General features: G+C 44.1%; 1 protein-coding gene across 1 annotated transcript in view; it reads left to right on the top strand.

Annotated features, from left to right (window-relative positions):
• Positions 1-24185, top strand: part of pik3c2g (phosphatidylinositol-4-phosphate 3-kinase catalytic subunit type 2 gamma) — a 52864-nt gene that overhangs the window by 3537 nt on the left and 25142 nt on the right. Inside the window, exons 4-17 of the mRNA XM_031801922.1 lie at positions 5186-5311; positions 5489-5519; positions 10892-11075; positions 11827-11949; positions 12084-12212; positions 15407-15521; positions 15818-15951; positions 16224-16412; positions 17566-17659; positions 17783-17877; positions 20014-20194; positions 21654-21761; positions 21919-22011; positions 22229-22358. Coding sequence (XP_031657782.1) covers positions 5186-5311; positions 5489-5519; positions 10892-11075; positions 11827-11949; positions 12084-12212; positions 15407-15521; positions 15818-15951; positions 16224-16412; positions 17566-17659; positions 17783-17877; positions 20014-20194; positions 21654-21761; positions 21919-22011; positions 22229-22358 — 1732 coding nt within the window. The remainder of the gene's footprint in view (positions 1-5185; positions 5312-5488; positions 5520-10891; positions 11076-11826; positions 11950-12083; positions 12213-15406; positions 15522-15817; positions 15952-16223; positions 16413-17565; positions 17660-17782; positions 17878-20013; positions 20195-21653; positions 21762-21918; positions 22012-22228; positions 22359-24185) is intronic.

Raw genomic sequence — 24185 nt, 5'->3', positions numbered from 1 at the left:
GTAGAAAACAAAGGGGGGGTCTATATACAATGTGTGCAAAAGGCATGAGGAGGTAGGCAAATAATTACAATTTTGCAGATTAACACTGGAGTGATAAGTGATCAGATGGTCATGTACAGGTAGAGATATTGGTGTGCAAAAGAGCAGAAAAGTAAATAAATAAAAACAGTATGGGGATGAGGTAGGTGAAAAGGGTGGGCTATTTACCAATAGACTATGTACAGCTGCAGCGATCGGTTAGCTGCTCAGATAGCTGATGTTTGAAGTTGGTGAGGGAGATAAAAGTCTCCAACTTCAGCGATTTTTGCAAATCGTTCCAGTCACAGGCAGCAGAGTACTGGAACGAAAGGCGGCCAAATGAGGTGTTGGCTTTAGGGATGATCAGTGAGATACACCTGCTGGAGCGCGTGCTACGGATGGGTGTTGCCATCGTGACCAGTGAGCTGAGATAAGGCGGAGCTTTACCTAGCATAGACTTGTAGATGACCTGGAGCCAGTGGGTCTGGCGACGAATATGTAGCGAGGGCCAGCCGACTAGAGCATACAAGTCGCAGTGGTGGGTGGTATAAGGTGCTTTAGTGACAAAACGGATGGCACTGTGATAGACTGCATCCAGTTTGCTGAGTAGAGTGTTGGAAGCCATTTTGTAGATGACATCGCCGAAGTCGAGGATCGGTAGGATAGTCAGTTTTACTAGGGTAAGCTTGGCGGCTTGTTGCGGAATAGAAAGCCGACTCTTGATTTGATTTTCGATTGGAGATGTTTGATATGAGTCTGGAAGGAGAGTTTGCAGTCTAGCCAGACACCTAGGTACTTATAGACGTCCACATATTCTAGGTCGGAACCATCCAGGGTGGTGATGCTAGTCGGGCATGCAGGTGCAGGCAGCGACCGGTTGAAAAGCATGCATTTGGTTTTACTAGCGTTTAAGAGCAGTTGGAGGCCACGGAAGGAGTGTTGTATGGCATTGAAGCTTGTTTGGAGGTGTAGAAGCACGGTGGCTAGGAAAAACTCCCTAGAAAGGCCAGAACCTTGGAAGAAACCGAGAGAGGAACCAGGCTATGTGGGGTGGCCAGTCCTCTTCTGGCTGTGCTGGGTAGAGAGGAACCAGGCTATGTGGGGTGGCCAGTCCTCTTCTGGCTGTACTGGGTAGAGAGGAACCAGGCTATGTGGGGTGGCCAGTCCTCTTCTGGCTGTGCCGGGTAGAGAGGAACCAGGCTATGTGGGGTGGCCAGTCCTCTTCTGGCTGTGCCGGGTAGAGAGGAACCAGGCTATGTGGGGTGGCCAGTCCTCTTCTGGCTGTGCCGGGTAGAGAGGAACCAGGCTATGTGGGGTGGCCAGTCCTCTTCTGGCTGTGCCGGGTAGAGAGGAACCAGGCTATGTGGGGTGGCCAGTCCTCTTCTGGCTGTGCCGGGTAGAGAGGAACCAGGCTATGTGGGGTGGCCAGTCCTCTTCTGGCTGTGCCGGGTAGAGAGGAACCAGGCTATGTGGGGTGGCCAGTCCTCTTCTGGCTGTGCCGGGTGGACATTTTCATTTGTGCCTGAAATCAAAATGAAAGAAAAGTTATCTTGAAAATTCATCAGGCTATGGTGTAAAATAGGCTTGTTAAAGTAGCTTCTATATTTTATTAACTTATCGTTAATGCCTTCTTTGGTGACCTTATCAATGCACAAGCGCTTTTTTCCCAATTCCTATTGATAAAGTAAAATATGTTTTACTGTATATGAAATTTGAAGTACATTTTGTCATTACTAAATGTATAATGTGATAGTTATTTTAACATGGTTCTCTTTTTTTTTTACACACAAAAAAAAGATTGATAAAATATTTAATCAGTCGTCTTCGTTAAAGCTGAAATATGAAATGTGAGTTATAGATCTGTCATTTACATTGAAATGTGAGTTATAGATCTGTCATTTACATAGACATGGGAGTTATAGATCTGTCATTTACATAGACATGTGAGTTATAGATCTGTCATTTACATAGAACTGTGAGTTATAGATCTGTCATTTACATAGAAATGTGAGTTATAGATCTGTCATTTACATAGAAATGTGAGTTATAGATCTGTCATTTACATAGACATGGGAGTTATAGATCTGTCATTTACATAGACATGTGAGTTATAGATCTGTCATTTACATAGAAATGTGAGTTATAGATCTGTCATTTACATTGAAATGTGAGTTATAGATCTGTCATTTACATTGAAATGTGAGTTATAGATCTGTCATTTACGTAGAAATGTGAGTTATAGATCTGTCATTTACATAGAAATGTGAGTTATAGATCTGTCATTTACATTGAAATGCGAGTTATAGATCTGTCATTTACATTGAAATGTGAGTTATAGATCTGTCATTTACATAGAAATGTGAGTTATAGATCTGTCATTTACATTGAAATGTGAGTTATAGATCTGTCATTTACATTGAAATGTGAGTTATAGATCTGTCATTTACATTGAAATGTGAGTTATAGATCTGTCATTTACATAGAAATGTGAGTTATAGATCTGTCATTTACATTGAAATGTGAGTTATAGATCTGTCATTTACATTGAAATGTGAGTTATAGATCTGTCATTTACATTGAAATGTGAGTTATAGATCTGTCATTTACATTGAAATGTGAGTTATAGATCTGTCATTTACATTGAAATGTGAGTTATAGATCTGTCATTTACATTGAAATGTGAGTTATAGATCTGTCATTTACATTGAAATGTGAGTTATAGATCTGTCATTTACATAGAAATGTGAGTTATAGATCTGTCATTTACATTGAAATGTGAGTTATAGATCTGTCATTTACATTGAAATGTGAGTTATAGATCTGTCATTTACATTGAAATGTGAGTTATAGATCTGTCATTTACATTGAAATGTGAGTTATAGATCTGTCATTTACATAGAAATGTGAGTTATAGATCTGTCATTTACATTGAAATGTGAGTTATAGATCTGTCATTTACATTGAAATGTGAGTTATAGATCTGTCATTTACATTGAAATGTGAGTTAGATCTGTCATTTACATAGAAATGTGAGTTATAGATCTGTCATTTACATTGAAATGTGAGTTATAGATCTGTCATTAACATTGAAATGTGAGTTATAGATCTGTCATTTACATAGAAATGTGAGTTATAGATCTGTCATTTACATAGAAATGTGAGTTATAGATCTGTCATTTACATTGAAATGTGAGTTATAGATCTGTCATTTACATTGGAATGTGAGTTATAGATCTGTCATTTACATTGAAATGTGAGTTATAGATCTGTCATTTACATAGAAATGTGAGTTATAGATCTGTCATTTACATTGAAATGTGAGTTATAGATCTGTCATTTACATAGAAATGTGAGTTATAGATCTGTCATTTACATTGAAATGTGAGTTATAGATCTGTCATTTACATTGAAATGTGAGTTATAGATCTGTCATTTACATTGAAATGTGAGTTATAGATCTGTCATTTACATAGAAATGTGAGTTATAGATCTGTCATTTACATTGAAATGTGAGTTATAGATCTGTCATTTACATTGAAATGTGAGTTATAGATCTGTCATTTACATTGAAATGTGAGTTATAGATCTGTCATTTACATTGAAATGTGAGTTATAGATCTGTCATTTACATAGAAATGTGAGTTATAGATCTGTCATTTACATTGAAATGTGAGTTATAGATCTGTCATTTACATTGAAATGTGAGTTATAGATCTGTCATTTACATAGAAATGTGAGTTATAGATCTGTCATTTACATTGAAATGTGAGTTATAGATCTGTCATTTACATAGAAATGTGAGTTATAGATCTGTCATTTACATTGAAATGTGAGTTATAGATCTGTCATTTACATTGAAATGTGAGTTATAGATCTGTCATTTACATAGAAATGTGAATTATAGATCTGTCATTTACATTGAAATCAAGTCTAAGAAGCGGTAGATCTGTTTTATGTGTGCTATTTCTATGCTTCCTATTCTTACATTTCTTTTTTTGTTGCGTCTTTTACATTCAGTTTTTCGACAACAGCTTCAAAACAGCTGAAAATACAATATTTTGGGTTGTGGAAATTATATTTCACCGCCGTTTAGATGGTACAATGATTCTCTACGGTGTACTTGCTTGTTTTTGTTTAACATAAACTGAAATTAGGACGAACTGTTCGAATTTTAAGAACCAGGAAATGGCGGAGCGATTTCTGCATTGTGCAGCTTTAAATGAAAGGGGATGATGACGCAATCTTTGCACATAGTAGTTCAGGACTCTGGTCTAGTTACAGGGATACACAAATAGGCTAACTGTGCAATCAAATATCCCAGTACAGCCCTATAGTAAATGCATAAGCTACAGCTTTTTTATTTTATTTTTAATTTTACCTTTATTTAACCAGGTAGGCTAGTTGAGAACACCTTTATTTAACCAGGTAGGCTAGTTGAGAACACCTTTATTTAACCAGGTAGGCAAGTTGAGAACAAGTTCTCATTTACAATTGCGACCCGGCCAAGATAAAGCAAAGCAGTTCGACAGATACAACGACACAGAGTTGCATATGGAGTAAAACAAACATACAGTCAATAATACAGTATAAACAAGTCTATATACAATGTGAGCAAATGAGGTGAGATGAGGGAGGTAAAGGCAAAAAAGGCCATGATGGCAAAGTAAATACAATATAGCAAGTAAAACACTGGAATGGTAGTTTTGCAATGGAAGAATGTGCAAAGTAGAAATAAAAATAATGGGGTGCAAAGGAGCAAAATAAATAAATAAATTAAAATTAAATACAGTAGGGAAAGAGGTAGTTGTTTGGTCTAAATTATAGGTGGGCTATGTACAGGTGCAGTAATCTGTGAGCTGCTCTGACAGTTGGTGCTTAAAGCTAGTGAGGGAGATAAGTGTTTCCAGTTTCAGAGATTTTTGTAGTTCGTTCCAGTCATTGGCAGCAGAGAACTGGAAGGAGAGGCGGCCAAAGAAAGAATTGGTTTTGGGGGTGACTAGAGAGATATACCTGCTGGAGCGTGTGCTACAGGTGGGAGATGCTATGGTGATCAGCGAGCTGAGAATGTCCTCAACTTTTCTTTTGAGGACACAGTGGCAAACACATCATGCACATGTTTCTAATGCATGTCTATTATATTCTGTTTTCTGTCTTTCTGTCTCCAAAGTGTGGCAGTCATCTTAACCTGCTATTGGATGAGGTCCGTACCATCATCAACCTGCTGTGTGGGATCTCTACTAGAGAGCTGGAGGAGGCTATCGGCAAGCTACGGAGGATTAAACCTGTAGCACTGGTACGAAATCTGGATTTAATGTATAGCACTAAATACAGTAATATAAATACAGTTGATTCCTAAAGCACTGGCTGTACATGTTGAAATTATACCACATTCACAGAAAAATGATTTACTCTGACGGTTTCATTGTGAAAAATGCAAAGTCATGTTTCCTTGTTTGTTGTTCTCCTCTAGGACCATTTGGAAATGTACGAGTGTGAGACCTGTAAGTCCCATTATTAAGGAAGTCTATGAGATACGCTTGAGCTCAAACCAAGCATGCTGTTAAACAGAGGTTTAAGGATAACCTACGTCTGAGAACATGCTGTGTGAAAAACCCTATTGTTTGCTGAGTGCTTGGCTGCAAACACTTGAATGGTTTCATGTGTAGACTACTGTAGTTTATTTAACAAACCAGATTTCCATATGTGACTGATTTTGGATGAACCCTCTGATGTTCTTGTATGTCTGTTGTTCTGTAACTAGTCTGTTGTTCTATAACTGTAGTCTGTTGTTCTATACCTGTAGTCTGGTGTTCTATACCTGTAGTCTGGTGTTCTATACCTGTAGTCTGGTGTTCTATACCTGTAGTCTGGTGTTCTTGTATGTCTGTTGTTCTGTAACTAGTCTGTTGTTCTATACCTGTAGTCTGGTGTTCTATACCTGTAGTCTGGTGTTCTATACCTGTAGTCTGGTGTTCTATACCTGTAGTCTGTTGTTCTATACCTGTAGTCTGGTGTTCTATACCTGTAGTCTGGTGTTCTATACCTGTAGTCTGTTGTTCTATACCTGTAGTCTGGTGTTCTATACCTGTAGTCTGGTGTTCTATACCTGTAGTCTGTTGTTCTGTAACTAGTCTGGTGTTCTATACCTGTAGTCTGTTGTTCTATACCTGTAGTCTGTTGTTCTGTAACTAGTCTGGTGTTCTATACCTGTAGTCTGGTGTTCTATACCTGTAGTCTGGTGTTCTATACCTGTAGTCTGTTGTTCTATACCTGTAGTCTGGTGTTCTTGTATGTCTGTTGTTCTGTAACTAGTCTGTTGTTCTATAACTGTAGTCTGTTCTATACCTGTAGTCTGTTGTTCTATACCTGTAGTCTGGTGTTCTATACCTGTAGTCTGGTGTTCTTGTATGTCTGTTGTTCTGTAACTAGTCTGTTGTTCTATACCTGTAGTCTGTTCTATAACTAGTCTGTTGTTCTATAACTGTAGTCTGTTGTTCTATACCTGTAGTCTGTTGTTCTATACCTGTAGTCTGGTGTTCTATACCTGTAGTCTGGTGTTCTATACCTGTAGTCTGTTGTTAGTCTGTTCTATACCTGTAGTCTGGTGTTCTATACCTGTAGTCTGTTGTTCTATACCTGTAGTCTGGTGTTCTATACCTGTAGTCTGTTGTTCTATATCTGTAGTCTGTTCTATAACAGTAGTCTGTTGTTCTATACCGTTAGTCTGTTGTTCTATACCTGTAGTCTGTTGTTCTATACCTGTAGTCTGGTGTTCTATAACTGTAGTCTGGTGTTCTATACCTGTAGTCTGGTGTTCTATACCTGTAGTCTGGTGTTCTATACCTGTAGTCTGTTGTTCTATACCTGTAGTCTGTTGTTCTATATCTGTAGTCTGGTGTTCTATACCTGTAGTCTGGTGTACTATACCTGTAGTCTGGTGTTCTATAACTGTAGTCTGGTGTTCTATACCTGTAGTCTGGTGTTCTATACCTGTAGTCTGGTGTTCTATACCTGTAGTCTGTTGTTCTACAACTGTAGTCTGGTGTTCTATAACTGTAGTCTCTTCTATACCTGTAGTCTGTTGTTCTATACCTGTAGTCTGGTGTTCTATACCTGTAGTCTGGTGTTCTATACCTGTAGTCTGGTGTTCTATACCTGTAGTCTGTTGTTCTATAACTGTAGTCTGTTGTTCTATAACTAGTCTGATGTTCTATACCTGTAGCCTGGTGTTATATAACTGTAGTCTGGTGTTCTATACCTGTAGTCCTGTTGTTCTATACCTGTAGTCTGTTCTATAACTGTAGTCTGGTGTTCTATACCTGTAGTCTGTTGTTCTGTAACTAGTCTGTTGTTCTATATCTGTAGTCTGGTGTCCTATACCTGTAGTCTGGTGTTCTATACCTGTAGTCTGGTGTTCTATACCTGTAGTCTGTACTATACCTGTAGTCTGTTGTTCTATACCTGTAGTCTGGTGTTTTATACCTGTATTCTGGTGTTCTATACCTGTAGTCTGGTGTTCTATAACTGTAGTCTGGTGTTCTATACCTGTAGTCTGGTGTTCTATACCTGTAGTCTGGTGTTCTATACCTGTAGTCTGTTGTTCTACAACTGTAGTCTGGTGTTCTATAACTGTAGTCTCTTCTATACCTGTAGTCTGTTGTTCTATACCTGTAGTCTGGTGTTCTATACCTGTAGTCTGGTGTTCTATACCTGTAGTCTGGTGTTCTATACCTGTAGTCTGGTGTTCTATACCTGTAGTCTGTTGTTCTATAACTGTAGTCTGTTGTTCTATAACTAGTCTGATGTTCTATACCTGTAGCCTGGTGTTATATAACTGTAGTCTGGTGTTCTATACCTGTAGTCCTGTTGTTCTATACCTGTAGTCTGTTCTATAACTGTAGTCTGGTGTTCTATACCTGTAGTCTGTTGTTCTGTAACTAGTCTGTTGTTCTATATCTGTAGTCTGGTGTCCTATACCTGTAGTCTGGTGTTCTATACCTGTAGTCTGGTGTTCTATACCTGTAGTCTGTACTATACCTGTAGTCTGTTGTTCTATACCTGTAGTCTGGTGTTCTATACCTGTATTCTGGTGTTCTATACCTGTAGTCTGGTGTTCTATAACTGTAGTCTGTTGTTCTATACCTGTAGTCTGGTGTTCTATACCTGTAGTCTGGTGTTCTATACCTGTAGTCTGTTGTTAGTCTGTTCTATACCTGTAGTCTGGTGTTCTATACCTGTAGTCTGTTGTTCTATACCTGTAGTCTGGTGTTCTATACCTGTAGTCTGTTGTTCTATATCTGTAGTCTGTTCTATAACAGTAGTCTGTTGTTCTATACCGTTAGTCTGTTGTTCTATACCTGTAGTCTGTTGTTCTATACCTGTAGTCTGGTGTTCTATAACTGTAGTCTGGTGTTCTATACCTGTAGTCTGGTGTTCTATACCTGTAGTCTGGTGTTCTATACCTGTAGTCTGTTGTTCTATACCTGTAGTCTGTTGTTCTATATCTGTAGTCTGGTGTTCTATACCTGTAGTCTGGTGTACTATACCTGTAGTCTGGTGTTCTATAACTGTAGTCTGGTGTTCTATACCTGTAGTCTGGTGTTCTATACCTGTAGTCTGGTGTTCTATACCTGTAGTCTGTTGTTCTACAACTGTAGTCTGGTGTTCTATAACTGTAGTCTCTTCTATACCTGTAGTCTGTTGTTCTATACCTGTAGTCTGGTGTTCTATACCTGTAGTCTGGTGTTCTATACCTGTAGTCTGGTGTTCTATACCTGTAGTCTGGTGTTCTATACCTGTAGTCTGTTGTTCTATAACTGTAGTCTGTTGTTCTATAACTAGTCTGATGTTCTATACCTGTAGCCTGGTGTTATATAACTGTAGTCTGGTGTTCTATACCTGTAGTCCTGTTGTTCTATACCTGTAGTCTGTTCTATAACTGTAGTCTGGTGTTCTATACCTGTAGTCTGTTGTTCTGTAACTAGTCTGTTGTTCTATATCTGTAGTCTGGTGTCCTATACCTGTAGTCTGGTGTTCTATACCTGTAGTCTGGTGTTCTATACCTGTAGTCTGTACTATACCTGTAGTCTGTTGTTCTATACCTGTAGTCTGGTGTTCTATACCTGTATTCTGGTGTTCTATACCTGTAGTCTGGTGTTCTATAACTGTAGTCTGGTGTTCTATACCTGTAGTCTGGTGTTCTATACCTGTAGTCTGGTGTTCTATACCTGTAGTCTGTTGTTCTACAACTGTAGTCTGGTGTTCTATAACTGTAGTCTCTTCTATACCTGTAGTCTGTTGTTCTATACCTGTAGTCTGGTGTTCTATACCTGTAGTCTGGTGTTCTATACCTGTAGTCTGGTGTTCTATACCTGTAGTCTGGTGTTCTATACCTGTAGTCTGTTGTTCTATAACTGTAGTCTGTTGTTCTATAACTAGTCTGATGTTCTATACCTGTAGCCTGGTGTTATATAACTGTAGTCTGGTGTTCTATACCTGTAGTCCTGTTGTTCTATACCTGTAGTCTGTTCTATAACTGTAGTCTGGTGTTCTATACCTGTAGTCTGTTGTTCTGTAACTAGTCTGTTGTTCTATATCTGTAGTCTGGTGTCCTATACCTGTAGTCTGGTGTTCTATACCTGTAGTCTGGTGTTCTATACCTGTAGTCTGTACTATACCTGTAGTCTGTTGTTCTATACCTGTAGTCTGGTGTTCTATACCTGTATTCTGGTGTTCTATACCTGTAGTCTGGTGTTCTATAACTGTAGTCTGGTGTTCTATACCTGTAGTCTGGTGTTCTATACCTGTAGTCTGGTGTTCTATACCTGTAGTCTGGTGTTCTATAACTGTAGTCTGGTGTTCTATAACTGTAGTCTCTTGTGTGTCTGTTGTTCTATACCTGTAGTCTGTTGTTCTATACCTGTAGTCCTGTTGTTCTATACCTGTAGTCTGTTCTATAACTGTAGTCTGGTGTTCTATAACTGTAGTCTGTTGTTCTATACCTGTAGTCTGTTGTTCTATACCTGTAGTCCTGTTGTTCTATACCTGTAGTCTGGTGTTCTATACCTGTAGTCTGGTGTTCTATAACTGTAGTCTCTTGTGTGTCTGGTGTTCTATATCTGTAGTCTGTTGTTCTATACCTGTAGTCTGTTGTTCTATACCTGTAGTCTGTTGTTCTATACCTGTAGTCTGTTGTTCTATAACAGTAGTCTGTTGTTCTATACCTGTAGTCTGTTGTTCTATAACAGTAGTCTGTTGTTCTATACCTGTAGTCTGTTGTTAGTCTGTTCTATACCTGTAGTCTGTTGTTAGTCTGTTCTATAACTGTAGTCTGGTGTTCTATACCTGTAGTCTGGTGTTCTATAACTGTAGTCTCTTGTGTGTCTGGTGTTCTATATCTGTAGTCTGTTGTTCTATAACAGTAGTCTGTTGTTCTATACCTGTAGTCTGTTGTTCTATACCTGTAGTCTGTTGTTCTATACCTGTAGTCTGTTGTTCTATAACAGTAGTCTGTTGTTCTATAACAGTAGTCTGTTGTTCTATACCTGTAGTCTGTTGTTCTATAACAGTAGTCTGTTGTTCTATACCTGTAGTCTGTTGTTAGTCTGTTCTATACCTGTAGTCTGTTGTTCTATAACAGTAGTCTGTTGTTCTATACCTGTAGTCTGTTGTTCTATACCTGTAGTCTGGTGTTCTATACCTGTAGTCTGGTGTTCTATAACAGTAGTCTGTTGTTCTGTAACTAGTCTGTTGTTCTATACCTGTAGTCTGTTGTTCTATAACAGTAGTCTGTTGTTCTATAGCTGTAGTCTGTTGTTCTATACCTGTAGTCTGTTGTTAGTCTGTTCTATAACTGTAGTCTGTTGTTCTATAGCGATGATGATGCTCCACCAGGCCCTGGGCAAACTGCTGCACGTTTTCTTTGACAACTTCAGCTCAGACTTCAGGGGCCAGGACGTGTACCACAACCCTCCTGTCTGTGACGTAGACCACAGCTCTGACATCCTCCAGCTCAACGTCGCAGCGCTCTACAGGCTACAACCCAACTGGTTAAACAGGTTTTTTTATTTTATTTTTATTTTTTTTATTTTTCCTTTATTTAACCAGGCAAGTCAGTTAAGAACAAATTCTTAATTTCAATGACGGCCTAGGAACAGTGGGTTAACTGCCTGTTCAGGGGCAGAACGACAGATTTGTACCTTGTCGGTATTATACTCAAGAGAGAGAGAGAGAGAGACGAGAGAGAGAGACGAGAGAGACGAGAGAGAGACGAGAGAGAGACGAGAGAGAGAGACGAGAGAGAGAGACGAGAGAGAGAGAGACGAGAGAGAGACGAGAGAGAGACGAGAGAGAGAGAGACGAGAGAGAGAGAGACGAGAGAGAGAGACGAGAGAGAGACGAGAGAGACGAGAGAGAGAGAGACGAGCGAGAGAGAGAGAGAGAGAGAGAGAGAGACGAGCGAGAGAGAGACCTCAACCTATTGTAACAGAACATTGACTGTTTACACAGACCTTTTTACAGCTCTGACAAATCAGTGGATTCAACTAAAGTAGTCAAAACAGGCACATATCACAGTCATTGAAAGTGAAACCTTTCCCAAATAGTGTGCTAGTCAGAGTGAAAGAAAAACAAAGACAACATTTCAGTGCTAGTACCTTTTTTGTTTTTTTTAGTGCAGGAGGATGTAATCTGACTGGGTGTTCTGTTCCGTAAGGGTTTTGTCAAACACCACAATACAACAATGGGTAGAGGAAGTGCAGTGAGGTCTAATGAATTTATTTTGGTCCTCCTCTTGTCTGTCGTTACCAGTTTTAATTACTTCTCCATTTCCTGTTCGCTGACGTATGGAGGGAAAGATATCTGCGAGACGTGCGTCTCCGAGAACATCAGCACAGCCTTGTCGCTTGGCAACAAGATTCAGTGTCACCGCATGTAAGAGACTCAGTTATTTACATGTTATTCTGGATCCAACTTCACTTCCACTAAAATCAAGTCTTATTTCCTATTAGAATATAGAATATAAATGGATTCGGATATACTGTGTATATATATCTGTGTGTTTTCAGGATGGTGTTCCCGAAACAGATCAAACAGCTACCTTATGAGTCCATGTTGACGATACGTCTCCAGGGGACGAAACAGGGCAAGTCTCCTGAACTGTTACGCTGGGCCGTCCTGCCTCTATACAGTAACAGGTAGGCTCTGTTCACCACATACAACGCTCTATCTATAATATCACTGGTTCATCTATAACACACTGGTTCATCTATAACACACTGGTCCATCTATAACACACTGGTTCATCTATAACACACTGGTTCATCTATAACACACTGGTCCATCTATAACACACTGGTCCATCTATAACACACTGGTTCATCTATAACACACTGGTTCATCTATAACACACTGGTCCATCTATAACACACTGGTTCATCTATAACACACTGGTCCATCTATAACACACTGGTCCATCTATAACACACTGGTTCATCTATAACACACTGGTCCATCTATAACACACTGGTCCATATATAACACACTGGTCCATCTATAACACACTGGTCCATCTACAACACACTGGTCCATCTATAACACACTGGTCCATCTATAACACACTGGTCCATCTATAACACACTGGTCCGTCTATAACACACTAGTCTGTCTATAACACTCTGGTCCGTCTATAACACACTGGTCCATCTATAACACACTGGTCCATCTATAACACACTGGTCCATCTATAACACACTGGTCCATCTATAACACACTGGTCCATCTATAACACACTGGTCTATCTATAATATCACTGGCCTATCTATATTATCACTGGTCTACCTATAATATCACTGGTCCATCTATAACACACTGGTTCATCTATAACACACTGGTCCATCTATAACACACTGGTCCATCTATAATATCACGGGTCCATCTATAATATCACTGGTCCATCTATAACACACTGGTCCATCTATAATATCACTGGCCTATCTATAACACACTGGTCCATCTATAACACACTGGTCCATCTATAACACACTGGTCCATCTATAACACACTGGTCCATCTATAATATCACTGGTCCATCTATAACACACGGGTCCATCTATAACACACTGGTCCATCTATAACACACTGGTCCATCTATAACACACTGGTTCATCTATAACACACTGGTCCATCTATAACACACTGGTCCATCTATAACACACTGGTCCATCTATAACACACTGGTTCATCTATAACACACTGGTCCATCTATAACACACTGGTCCATCTATAATATCACTGGTCCATCTATAACACACTGGTCCATCTATAACACACTGGTCCATATATAACACACTGGTCCATCTATAATATCACTGGTCCATCTATAACACACTGGTCCATCTATAATATCACAGGTCCATCTATAACACACTGGTCCATCTATAATATCCTGGCCTATCTATAACACACTGGTCCATCTATAACACACTGGTCCATCTATAACACACTGGTCCATCTATAATATCACTGGTCCATCTATAACACACTGGTCCATCTATAATATCCTGGCCTATCTATAACACACTGGTCCATCTATAACACACTGGTCCATCTATAACACACTGGTCCATCTATAACACACTGGTTCATCTATAACACACTGGTCCATCTATAACACACTGGTCCATCTATAATATCACTGGTCCATCTATAACACACTGGTCTATCTATAACACACTGGTCCATCTATAACACACTGGTCCATCTATAACACACTGGTCCATCTATAACACACTTGTCCATCTATAACACACTGGTCCATCTATAACACACTGGTCCATCTATAACACACTTGTCCATCTATAACACACTGGTCCATCTATAACACACTGGTCCATCTATAACACACTGGTCTATCTATAACACACTGGTCCAATACAGAGGGTGGTCCTGTGTGTCTCAGATGGTAAGAGGGTGGTCCTGTGTGGCTCAGTTGGTAAGAGGGTGGTCCTGTGTGGCTCAGTTGGTAAGAGGGTGGTCCTGTGTGGCTCAGTTGGTAAGAGGGTGGTCCTGTGTGGCTCAGTTGGTAAGATGGTGGTCCTTTATGGCTCAGTTGGTAAGAGGGTGGTCCTGTGTGGCTCAGTTGGTAAGAGGGTGGTCCTGTGTGGCTCAGTTGGTAAGAGGGTGGTCCTGTGTAGCTCAGTTGGTAAGAGGGTGGTCCTGTGTGGCTCAGTTGGTAAGAGGGTGGTCCTGTGTGGCTCAGTTGGTAAGAGGGTGGTCCTGTGTGGCTCAGTTGGTAAGAGGGTGGTCCTGTGTGGCTCAGTTGGTAAGAGGGTGGTCCTGTGTGGCTCAGTGGTAAGAGGGTGGTCCTGTGTGGCTCAGTTGGTAAGAGGGTGGTCCTGTGTGGCTCAGTTGGTAAGAGGGTGGTCCTGTGTGGCTCAGTTGGTAAGAGGGTGGTCCTGTGTGGCTCAGTTGGTAAGAGGGTGGTCCTGTGTGGCTCAGTTGGTAAGAGGGTGGTCCTGTGTGGCTCAGTTGGTAAGAGGGTGGTCCTGTGTGGCTCAGTGGTAAGAGGGTGGTCCTGTGTGGCTCAGTTGGTAAGAGGGTGGTCCTTGTGTGGCTCAGTTGGTAAGCGGGTGGTCCTGTGTGGCTCAGTTGGTAAGCGGGTGGTCCTGTGTGGCTCAGTTGGTAAGAGGGTGGTCCTGTGTGGCTCAGTTGGTAAGAGGGTGGTCCTGTGTGGCTCAGTTGGTAAGATGGTGGTCCTTTGTGGCTCAGTTGGTAAGAGGGTGGTCCTGTGTGGCTCAGTTGGTAAGAGGGTGGTCCTGTGTGCCTCAGTTGGTAAGAGGGTGGTCCTGTGTGGCTCAGTTGGTAAGAGGGTGGTCCTGTGTGGCTCAGTTGGTAAGAGGGTGGTCCTGTGTGGCTCAGTTGGTAAGAGGGTGGTCCTGTGTGGCTCAGTTGGTAAGATGGTGGTCCTGTGTGGCTCAGTTGGTAGAGGGTGGTCCTGTGTGGTTCAGTTGGTAAGAGGGTGGTCCTGTGTGGTTCAGTTGGTAAGAGGGTGGTCCTGTGTGGCTCAGTTGGTAAGAGGGTGGTCCTGTGTGGCTCAGTTGGTAAGAGGGTGGTCCTGTGTGGCTCAGTTGTTAAGAGGGTGGTCCTGTGTGGCTCAGTTGGTAAGAGGGTGGTCCTGTGTGGCTCAGTTGGTAAGAGGGTGGTCCTGTGTGGCTCAGTTGGTAAGAGGGTGGTCCTGTGTGGCTCAGTTGGTAAGAGGGTGGTCCTGTGTGGCTCAGTTGGTAAGAGGTTGGTCCTGGCAATGCGGGTTCAATAACACCATATAGAATTCTCCATCTATAGCACATGTACTCGCATAACATAACGTGTGTGACTGACTGTGTCTCCACAGGACCCTGGTGAGTGGTACTGTCCTTCTCAGCATGTCTATGCTGGTGGAGCTGTCTGAGCCTCCCTCGCCTGCCCTGTCAGACAGCCACAGACAGGCTACTGGCGTCATCCTGCAGGTGAGAGCCCTCTTTTGGTGAAAGAACACATTACACCCTCCTATATTTTCAAGAAGTTTCTTGGTATTTTGAGTGCCGCTGTTATTGTAAGAAGTTTGATGAGCAATGCATCTGTGACATGGCAAATGGACTATTTTTCAAATCTATGTGTGAAGAAACATTTCAGAAGAAACATGAACAAGCACCTTTTTAAATGTTTATTTTTTAAACTGAAAACCCATCCTCCAAGAGTAGCTGGATATCTGTTGTATGGCCTACATATAGTCACTGCTGGTCTGTTCTTTGTGTCTTTCTAGTTGGAGTTCCCGGAGACAGCTGAGTGGAGGTATGAAAGGCCCATCTCCCTTCCAGGGTCTGTCTTGTTCAGTCCTCCGTGTGATGAGCTACACAAGAAGATATCAGAGGTCTCCCAGAAACACTGCCTCTGCTTGTGAGTAAAACCGGGGGGAAACAACACTCCCTACGATTCAGCCCAGAAAGACAAACCGTATCTATTGTCTCTGTCCCTCCGTTCCCTTCAGACTTCATGTTCTGCATATGAACTTACAGTTGAGTTGAGTTCATCTTTACTCAATCACTGTAGTCCACTCAGCAATAGTCTCATGTTCCCGCACTTCCAAGTCTCAAACTTGTGAAATTGAGGTTCACTCAGAAACAGTAAGAGTCCTGGGATTGGTGATGTCTCTTATTTGTCCTTCCCAGTTTGTCAGAAAATGAGAGGGCATTACTGTGGAGTAAGAGATACTGCTGTGATGGGAGGACCACCTTCCTGCACCTGCTGCTGGGTGGCGCCCCCCAGTGGGCCCCAGAGAACCTGACTGAGATTTACACCATACTGGAACACTGGACAATACTCCATCCTGAGGAAGCACTGTTTCTACTCTCTAACAAGTAACACTCACTCACACTCACTCATACACATACACTCACACATACACTCATACATACACTCATACATACACTCACACTCACTCACACTCACTCATACACTCACACATACACTCACACATACACTCACACATACACTCACACATACACTCATACATACACTCACACTCACACACACATACACTCACACATACACTCACACATACACTCACACATACACTCACACATACACTCACACATACACTCACACTCACTCACACATACACTCACACTCACTCACACATACACTCACACATACACTCACACACTCACTCACACATACACTCACACACATACACTCTTTCTCTCACAGACATACACTCACACACTCTCTCTCGCTCCCTCTCTCACACACACACTCACACTCTCTCTCTAACACAGACACTCACACACTCCCTCTCTCTCACACACACACACTCACACTCTCTCTCTCTCTCACACACACTCACACACTCCCTCTCTCACACACACACACATACACTCACACACTCACTCACACATACACCCACACTCACACACTCACTCACACATACACTCACACATACACTCACACTCACACACTCACTCACACATACACTCACACATACACTCACACACTCACTCACACATACACTCACACATACACTCACACTCACACACATACACGCTTTCTCTCACAGACATACACTCACACACTCTCTCTCGCTCCTTCTCTCACACACACACTCACACTCTCTCTCTCTCTCTCTCTCTCTCTCTCTCACACACACACACTCACACACTCCCTCTCTCTCACACAAACACACTCACACTCTCTCTCTCTCTCTCTCTCTCACACACTCACACACTCTCTCTCTCACACACTCACACACTCTCTCACACAAACACACTCACACTCTCTCTCTCTCTCTCACACACACTCACACACTCTCTCTCACTCACTCACTCACACTCACTCACACACACACACACACACACACACACACACACACACACACACACACACACACACACACACACACACACACACAGGCCTACACCATCCTATGCCACTGACCCCTTACACAACCCTGAAGAGGTTCTGTTTCTACTGAGCGACAGGTAACATGACAGGAAGTGATGCATGTCTTTGTCTCAGTTTCCATGACCAGACGGTGCGTCGAAGAGCTGTGCAGCACTTTGAGCAGACTTCTGATAGAGAACTAGAGGAATATCTACCTCAACTGGTACAGGTAAACCTTATTCATCTCTCATCCAATTACTAAACTGAAAATGTCAACGCTGAGCAAACGGATACAAGGTGTTTCACTACAGAAGCATTGTGGATCACGTAACACGTGTCTGTCCCTTCCTAGGCTCTGAAGAGTGAGTGGGAGTTGAATGGACCTCTGGTGATGCTGCTGTTGGACAGGTCACTGAAGAGTGTTAGGATAGCCCAGCAGCTCTACTGGTGAGTACAGAATGCAATGTCTGTCTGTCTGTCGACCGTCTGTCTGTCTGTCTGTCTGTCGACCGTCTGTCTGTCTGTCTGTCGACCATCTGCCTGTCCTGTCTGTCTGTCTGTCTGTCTGTCTGTCGACCATCTGTCTGTCTGTCTGTCGACCATCTGTCTGTCTGTCTGTCCTGTCTGTCTTGTCTTGTCTACGTATACTTGGTGTACCTTGCCCTGCCCTGTCCTGCCCTGCCCTGCCTTGCCCTGTCCTGTCCTGCCCTGCCTTGCCCTGCTCTGCCCTGTCCTGCCCTGTCTTGCCCTGCTCTGCCCTGTCCTGCCCTGTCTTGCCCTGCCCTGCCTTGCCCTGTCCTGCCCTGCCTTGCCCTGCTCTGCCCTGTCCTGCCCTGCCTTGCCCTGCTCTGCCCTGTCCTGCCCTGCCTTGCCCTGCTCTGCCCTGTCCTGCCCTGCCTTGCCCTGTCCTGCCTTGCCCTGTCCTGTCCTGCCTTGCCCTGTCCTGTCCTGCCCTGCCTTGCCCTGTCCTGTCCTGCCCTGCCTTGCCCTGTCCTGCCTTGCCTTGCCCTGCCCTGTCTTGCCCTGCCCTGCCCTGCCTTGCCCTGCCCTGCCTTGCCCTGCTCTGCCCTGTCCTGCCCTGTCTTGCCCTGCCCTGTCCTGCCCTGCCCTGCCCATGTGCGTGTACTTGCCCTGCCCTGCCCTGCCCATGTGCGTGTACTTGCCCTGCCCTGCCCTGTCCTGCCCTGCCCTGCCCTGCCCATGTGCGTGTACTTGGCGTACCTTGCCCTGCCCTGCCCTGCCCATGTGTGTGTACTTGGCGTACCTTGCCCTGTCCTGCCCTGCCCATGTGTGTGTACTTGGCCTCCCTTGCCCTGCCCTGTCCTGCCCTGCCCTGTACGTGTACTTGGCCTCCCTTGCCCTGCCCTGTCCTGCCCTGCCCTGTACGTGTACTTGGCCTCCCTTGCCCTGCCCTGTCCTGCCCTGCCCTGCCCTGTACGTGTACTTGGAGTACCTTGCCTTGCCCTGCCCTGTACGTGTACTTGGAGTACCTTGCCTTGCCCTGCCCTGTATGTGTACTTGGAGTACCTTGCCCTGCCCTGTACGTGTACTTGGAGTACCTTGCCCTGCCCTGTACGTGTACTTGGAGTACCTTGCCCTGCCCTGTACGTGTACTTGGAGTACCTTGCCCTGCCCTGTACGTGTACTTGGAGTACCTTGCCCTGCCCTGTACGTGTACTTGGAGTACCTTGCCCTGCCCTGTACGTGTACTTGGAGTACCTTGCCCTGCCCTGTACGTGTACTTGGAGTACCTTGCCCTGCCCTGTACGTGTACTTGGAGTACCTTGCCCTGCCCTGTACGTGTACTTGGAGTACCTTGCCCTGCCCTGTACGTGTACTTGGAGTACCTTGCCCTGCCCTGTACGTGTACTTGGAGTACCTTGCCCTGCCCTGTACGTGTACTTGGAGTACCTTGCCCTGCCCTGTACGTGTACTTGGAGTACCTTGCCCTGCCCTGTACGTGTACTTGGAGTACCTTGCCCTGCCCTGTACGTGTACTTGGAGTACCTTGCCCTGCCCTGTACGTGTACTTGGAGTACCTTGCCTTGCCCTGCCCTGTACGTGTACTTGGAGTACCTTGCCTTGCCCTGCCCTGTACGTGTACTTGGAGTACCTTGCCCTGCCCTGTACGTGTACTTGGAGTACCTTGCCCTGCCCTGTACGTGTACTTGGAGTACCTTGCCCTGCCCTGTACGTGTACTTGGAGTACCTTGCCCTGCCCTGTACGTGTACTTGGAGTACCTTGCCCTGCCCTGTACGTGTACTTGGAGTACCTTGCCTTGCCCTGCCCTGTACGTGTACTTGGAGTACCTTGCCCTGCCCTGTACGTGTACTTGGAGTACCTTGCCCTGCCCTGTACGTGTACTTGGAGTACCTTGCCTTGCCCTGCCCTGTACGTGTACTTGGAGTACCTTGCCCTGCCCTGTACGTGTACTTGGAGTACCTTGCCCTGCCCTGTACGTGTACTTGGAGTACCTTGCCCTGCCCTGTACGTGTACTTGGAGTACCTTGCCCTGCCCTGTACGTGTACTTGGAGTACCTTGCTTAACTGAACTTGTGTGTGTACGTATTTCCTCCTGTCAGGCTGTTGGTAGATGCCCAGGATGACCCCCATTACCAGAGCTGGTTCAGTAAGGTGCAGGTTGCCCTGAGACACTGCTGTGGTAAAGCACTGAGGCAGGAGCTGGAACACGAAACCCGCCTGGTAACCCTGCTCACGCAGGTGGCTGAGAGGGTCCGTAGAGCTGACAAAAACCGCAGGAAGGTCTGTACTGTTATGTCATCTGTTCACTGTCAACTAGGAAACACTTCATTCAAGTTTTTATACCACATGATGGACTAAAGGCTTTTGGGTATGCCAGTGGTTCTCTATCCAGGGGTCCCCAGGCGGTAGCTGGTCTATCTACAGGGGGTACCTGTTTCTATCTACAGGGGGTACCTGTTTCTATCTACAGGGGGTACCTGTTTCTATCTACAGGGGGTACCTGGTCTATCTACAGGGGGTAGCTGGTCTATCTACAGAGGGTACCTGGTCTATCTACAGGGGGTACCTGGTCTATCTACAGAGGGTACCTGGTCTATCTACAGGGGGTACCTGGTCTATCTACAGGGGGTACCTGGTCTATCTACAGGGGGTACCTGGTCTATCTACAGGGGGTACCTGGTCTATCTACAGGGGGTACCTGGTCTATCTACAGGGGGTAGCTGGTCTATCTACAAGGGGCACCTGGTCTATCCACAGGGGGTACCTGGTCTATCTACAGGGGGTACCTGGTCTATCTACAGAGGGTACCTGGTCTATCTACAGAGGGTACCTGGTCTATCTACAGAGGGTACCTGGTCTATCTACAGGGGGTAGGGTACCTGGTCTATCTACAGAGGGCACCTGGTCTATCTACAGGGGGTAGCTGGTCTATCTACAGGGGGTAGCTGGTCTATCTACAGGGGGTAGCTGGTCTATCTACAGGGGGTATCTGGTCTATCTACAGGGGGTACGTGGTCTATCTACAGGGGGTACGTGGTCTATCTACAGGGGGTACCTGGCCTATCTACAGGGGGTACCTGGTCTATCTGCAGGGGGTACCTGGTCTATCTGCAGGGGGTACCTGGCCTATCTACAGGGGGTACCTGGCCTATCTACAGGGGGTAGCTGGTCTATCTACAGGGGGTACGTGGTCTATCTACAGGGGGTACGTGGTCTATCTACAGGGGGTACCTGGCCTATCTACAGGGGGTACCTGGTCTATCTGCAGGGGGTACCTGGTCTATCTGCAGGGGGTACCTGGTCTATCTACAGGGGGTACCTGGTCTATCTACAGGGGGTACCTGGTCTATCTACAGGGGGTAGCTGGTCTATCTACAGGGGGTACCTGGTCTATCTACAGGGGGTACCTGGTCTACCTACAGGGGGTAGGGTACCTGGTCTATCTACAGGGGGTACCTGGTCTATCTACAGGGGGTAGCTGGTCTATCTACAGGGGGTAGCTGGTCTATCTACAGGGGGTACCTGGTCTATCTACAGGGGGTACCTGGTCTATCTACAGGGGGTACCTGGGAAGACTCATAAGAACATAGTCCTAATGATCAGTTACATGCGAAAGGGTACTTCGGTGAAGAGCAAAATGTGATTGGTGGTAGCTAGTAACCAGGAACGGTGTAGAACAGCAGGTCTATGCTCTGTATGGATGTGGTTATTTATTTAAGTCTTCTATTGTGTCGTGCAGGATGTGTTGAAGAAAGACAAGTGGAAGATTGACAGCTTCTTCAAGAACGGGATCAGCTGTCGTCTACCGTTGGACCCTGCTGTCCTCGTGAAGGGAGTTAATTTGGAGGTAAGACAGAGATCTAAAAAGTCATTTTTCTCCCTTGACACAGGCAACATTTTATTAAAGGCAGTGTATACAGATGTCTAATGTTGAATGGATCCAAATTACCCTAACCCTAATCTTAATCCTAATCTTAATCCTATTACCCTAATCTTAATCCTAGGCCTGTAAATTCTATAAGTCCCACGCTGCTCCTCTGGGAATCTCCTTCATCAACACAGATCCCCTGGGCAGGAAAATCTCTGTCATCTGCAAGGTAACTCTCTCTCTCTCAGGCTATTTCAAAAGAAAAGTTTGGGATTTTAGACCTTACAGATATATGGTTCCTTACCCTGACAGTAGTCTATGAGCCAGGAGAAACTGTAAACCAATTTTGCACTGTTGTCCCGATCTCTCCCATAGATTTTGGTTTAGCGGTGTCTGAAATGACTTGAAGTTAGTAGTGGCTAACTGCTAAGTCTGTATGTGTCCAGACAGGGGGTAACCTGCGGCAGGACATGCTGGTGCTGCAGATCGTGCGTGTGATGGACAAGGTTTGGCTGCAGGAGGGACTGGACATGAGGATGGTTACCTATAGGTGTATCTCTACTGGGCGAGACCAGGGTCAGTAGTTTTAGACACATAGTTATACCAGACTACAGTCTGTGGTAACATATACATACTTAATATATCACCATCTACAGGGCATTCGGAAAGTATTCAGACCCCTTGACTTTTTCCACATTTTAGTACGTTACAGCCTTATTCTAAAATGGATTCAATCTGGGGGTTTTTAAATCTACACACAATACCACATAATGACAAAGCGAAAACAGGTTTTAAGATGTATTTATTTTTTAACCTGAAATATCACATTAAATACTGTAAGTACTCAGACCCTTTACTCAGTGATTTGTTGAAGCCCCTTTGTCAACGATTACAGCCTTGGGTCTTCTTGGGAATGACGCTACAAGCTTGGCAGATTTTCTCCCGTTCTTCTCTGCAGATCCTCTCAAGCTCTGTCAAGTTGGATGGGAAGCGTCGCTGCACAGATATTTTCAGGTCTCTCCAGAGATGTTTGATCAGGTTCAAGTTCGGGCTCTGGCTGGGCTACTCAAGGACATTCAGAGACTTGTCCTGAAGCCACTTCTGCGTTGTCTTGGCTGTGTACTTTTTTTTAAAATATATATTTTTTATTATTTTACCTTTATTTAACCAGGCAAGTCAGTTAAGAACAAATTCTTATTTTCAATGACAGCCTGGGAACAATGGGTTAACTGCCTGTTCAAGGGCAGAACGACAGATTTGTACCTTGTCAGCTCGGGGATTTGAACTTGCAACCTTTCGGTTACTAGTCCAATGCTCTAACCACTAGGCTAAACTACCGCCCCGACTTAGGGTCGTTGTCCTGTTGGAAGGTGAACCTTCACCCCAGTCTGAGATCCTGAGCACCCTGGAGCAGGTTATCATCAAGGATCTCTCTGTACTTTGCTCCGTTCATCTTTCCCTCGATCCTGACTAGTCTCCCCGTCCCTGCTGCTGAAAAATATCCCCACAGCATGACGCTGCCACCACCATGCTTCAGTGTCAGGATGGTGCCAGGTTTCCTACAAATGGGACACTTGGCATTCAAGCCAAAGAGTTCAATCTTGGATAACCTTGTTTCTCATGGTCTGAGAGTGCCTTTTGGCAAAAGTGCCTTTTGGCAAATTCCAAGCGGGCTCTCATGTGCCTTTTACTGAGGAGTGGCTTCCATGTGGCCACTCTTCCATAAAGCCTCATTGGTGGAGTGCTGCAGAGATGATTGTCCTTCTGAAAGTTTCTCCCATCTCCACAGAGGAACTCTTTGTCAGAGTGACCATCGGGTTGTTGGTCACCTCCCTGGTCAAGGCCCTTCTCCCCCGATTGCTCAGTTTAGCTGGATGGCCAGCTCTAGGAAGAGCCTTGGTGGTTCCAAACTTCTACCATTTTAAAACTTCTTAGGGATCGGCGTCCCGTCAACGGGACAGTTGTAAATCATGCAGCGCCTTGTGTCACAATCGCAGATTTTAGAGAAACAACAAATGTAGGTACATATAAGTGTCTTATATTGGCTGAAAGCTTAAATTCTTGTTAATATAACTGTACTGTCCAATTTACAGTAGCTATTACTGCATAAAATGACATGCTATTGTTTGAGGAGAGCTCCTAACAACAAAAACATTTTTTCGCCGCGAGAGGTTTGATAAATTCACCTCTGAAATGTTTTTCTTACATTCTGAAATCTTGCTCTGATTTATCATCCAAAGGGTCGTTTTGTTAGATAAAATTATTTTTCATATCCTAAAAAGGCCCGTATAGAAGGCACAATCGATTTTTGTATTTTCACTCGTTCAATTTGCAAAGAAAGGAATCTGTGAAAATCTAACCCTAAACGTTGTTTCAACCAATCACATCACGTTCGTATGTATT

Source organism: Oncorhynchus kisutch, linkage group LG22, assembly GCF_002021735.2.
Source record: "Oncorhynchus kisutch isolate 150728-3 linkage group LG22, Okis_V2, whole genome shotgun sequence".
NCBI classification, from domain to species: domain Eukaryota; kingdom Metazoa; phylum Chordata; class Actinopteri; order Salmoniformes; family Salmonidae; genus Oncorhynchus; species Oncorhynchus kisutch.
Note: the sequence above shows the minus strand (reverse complement) of the source record. Positions and strands in the feature narration are given on the sequence as shown.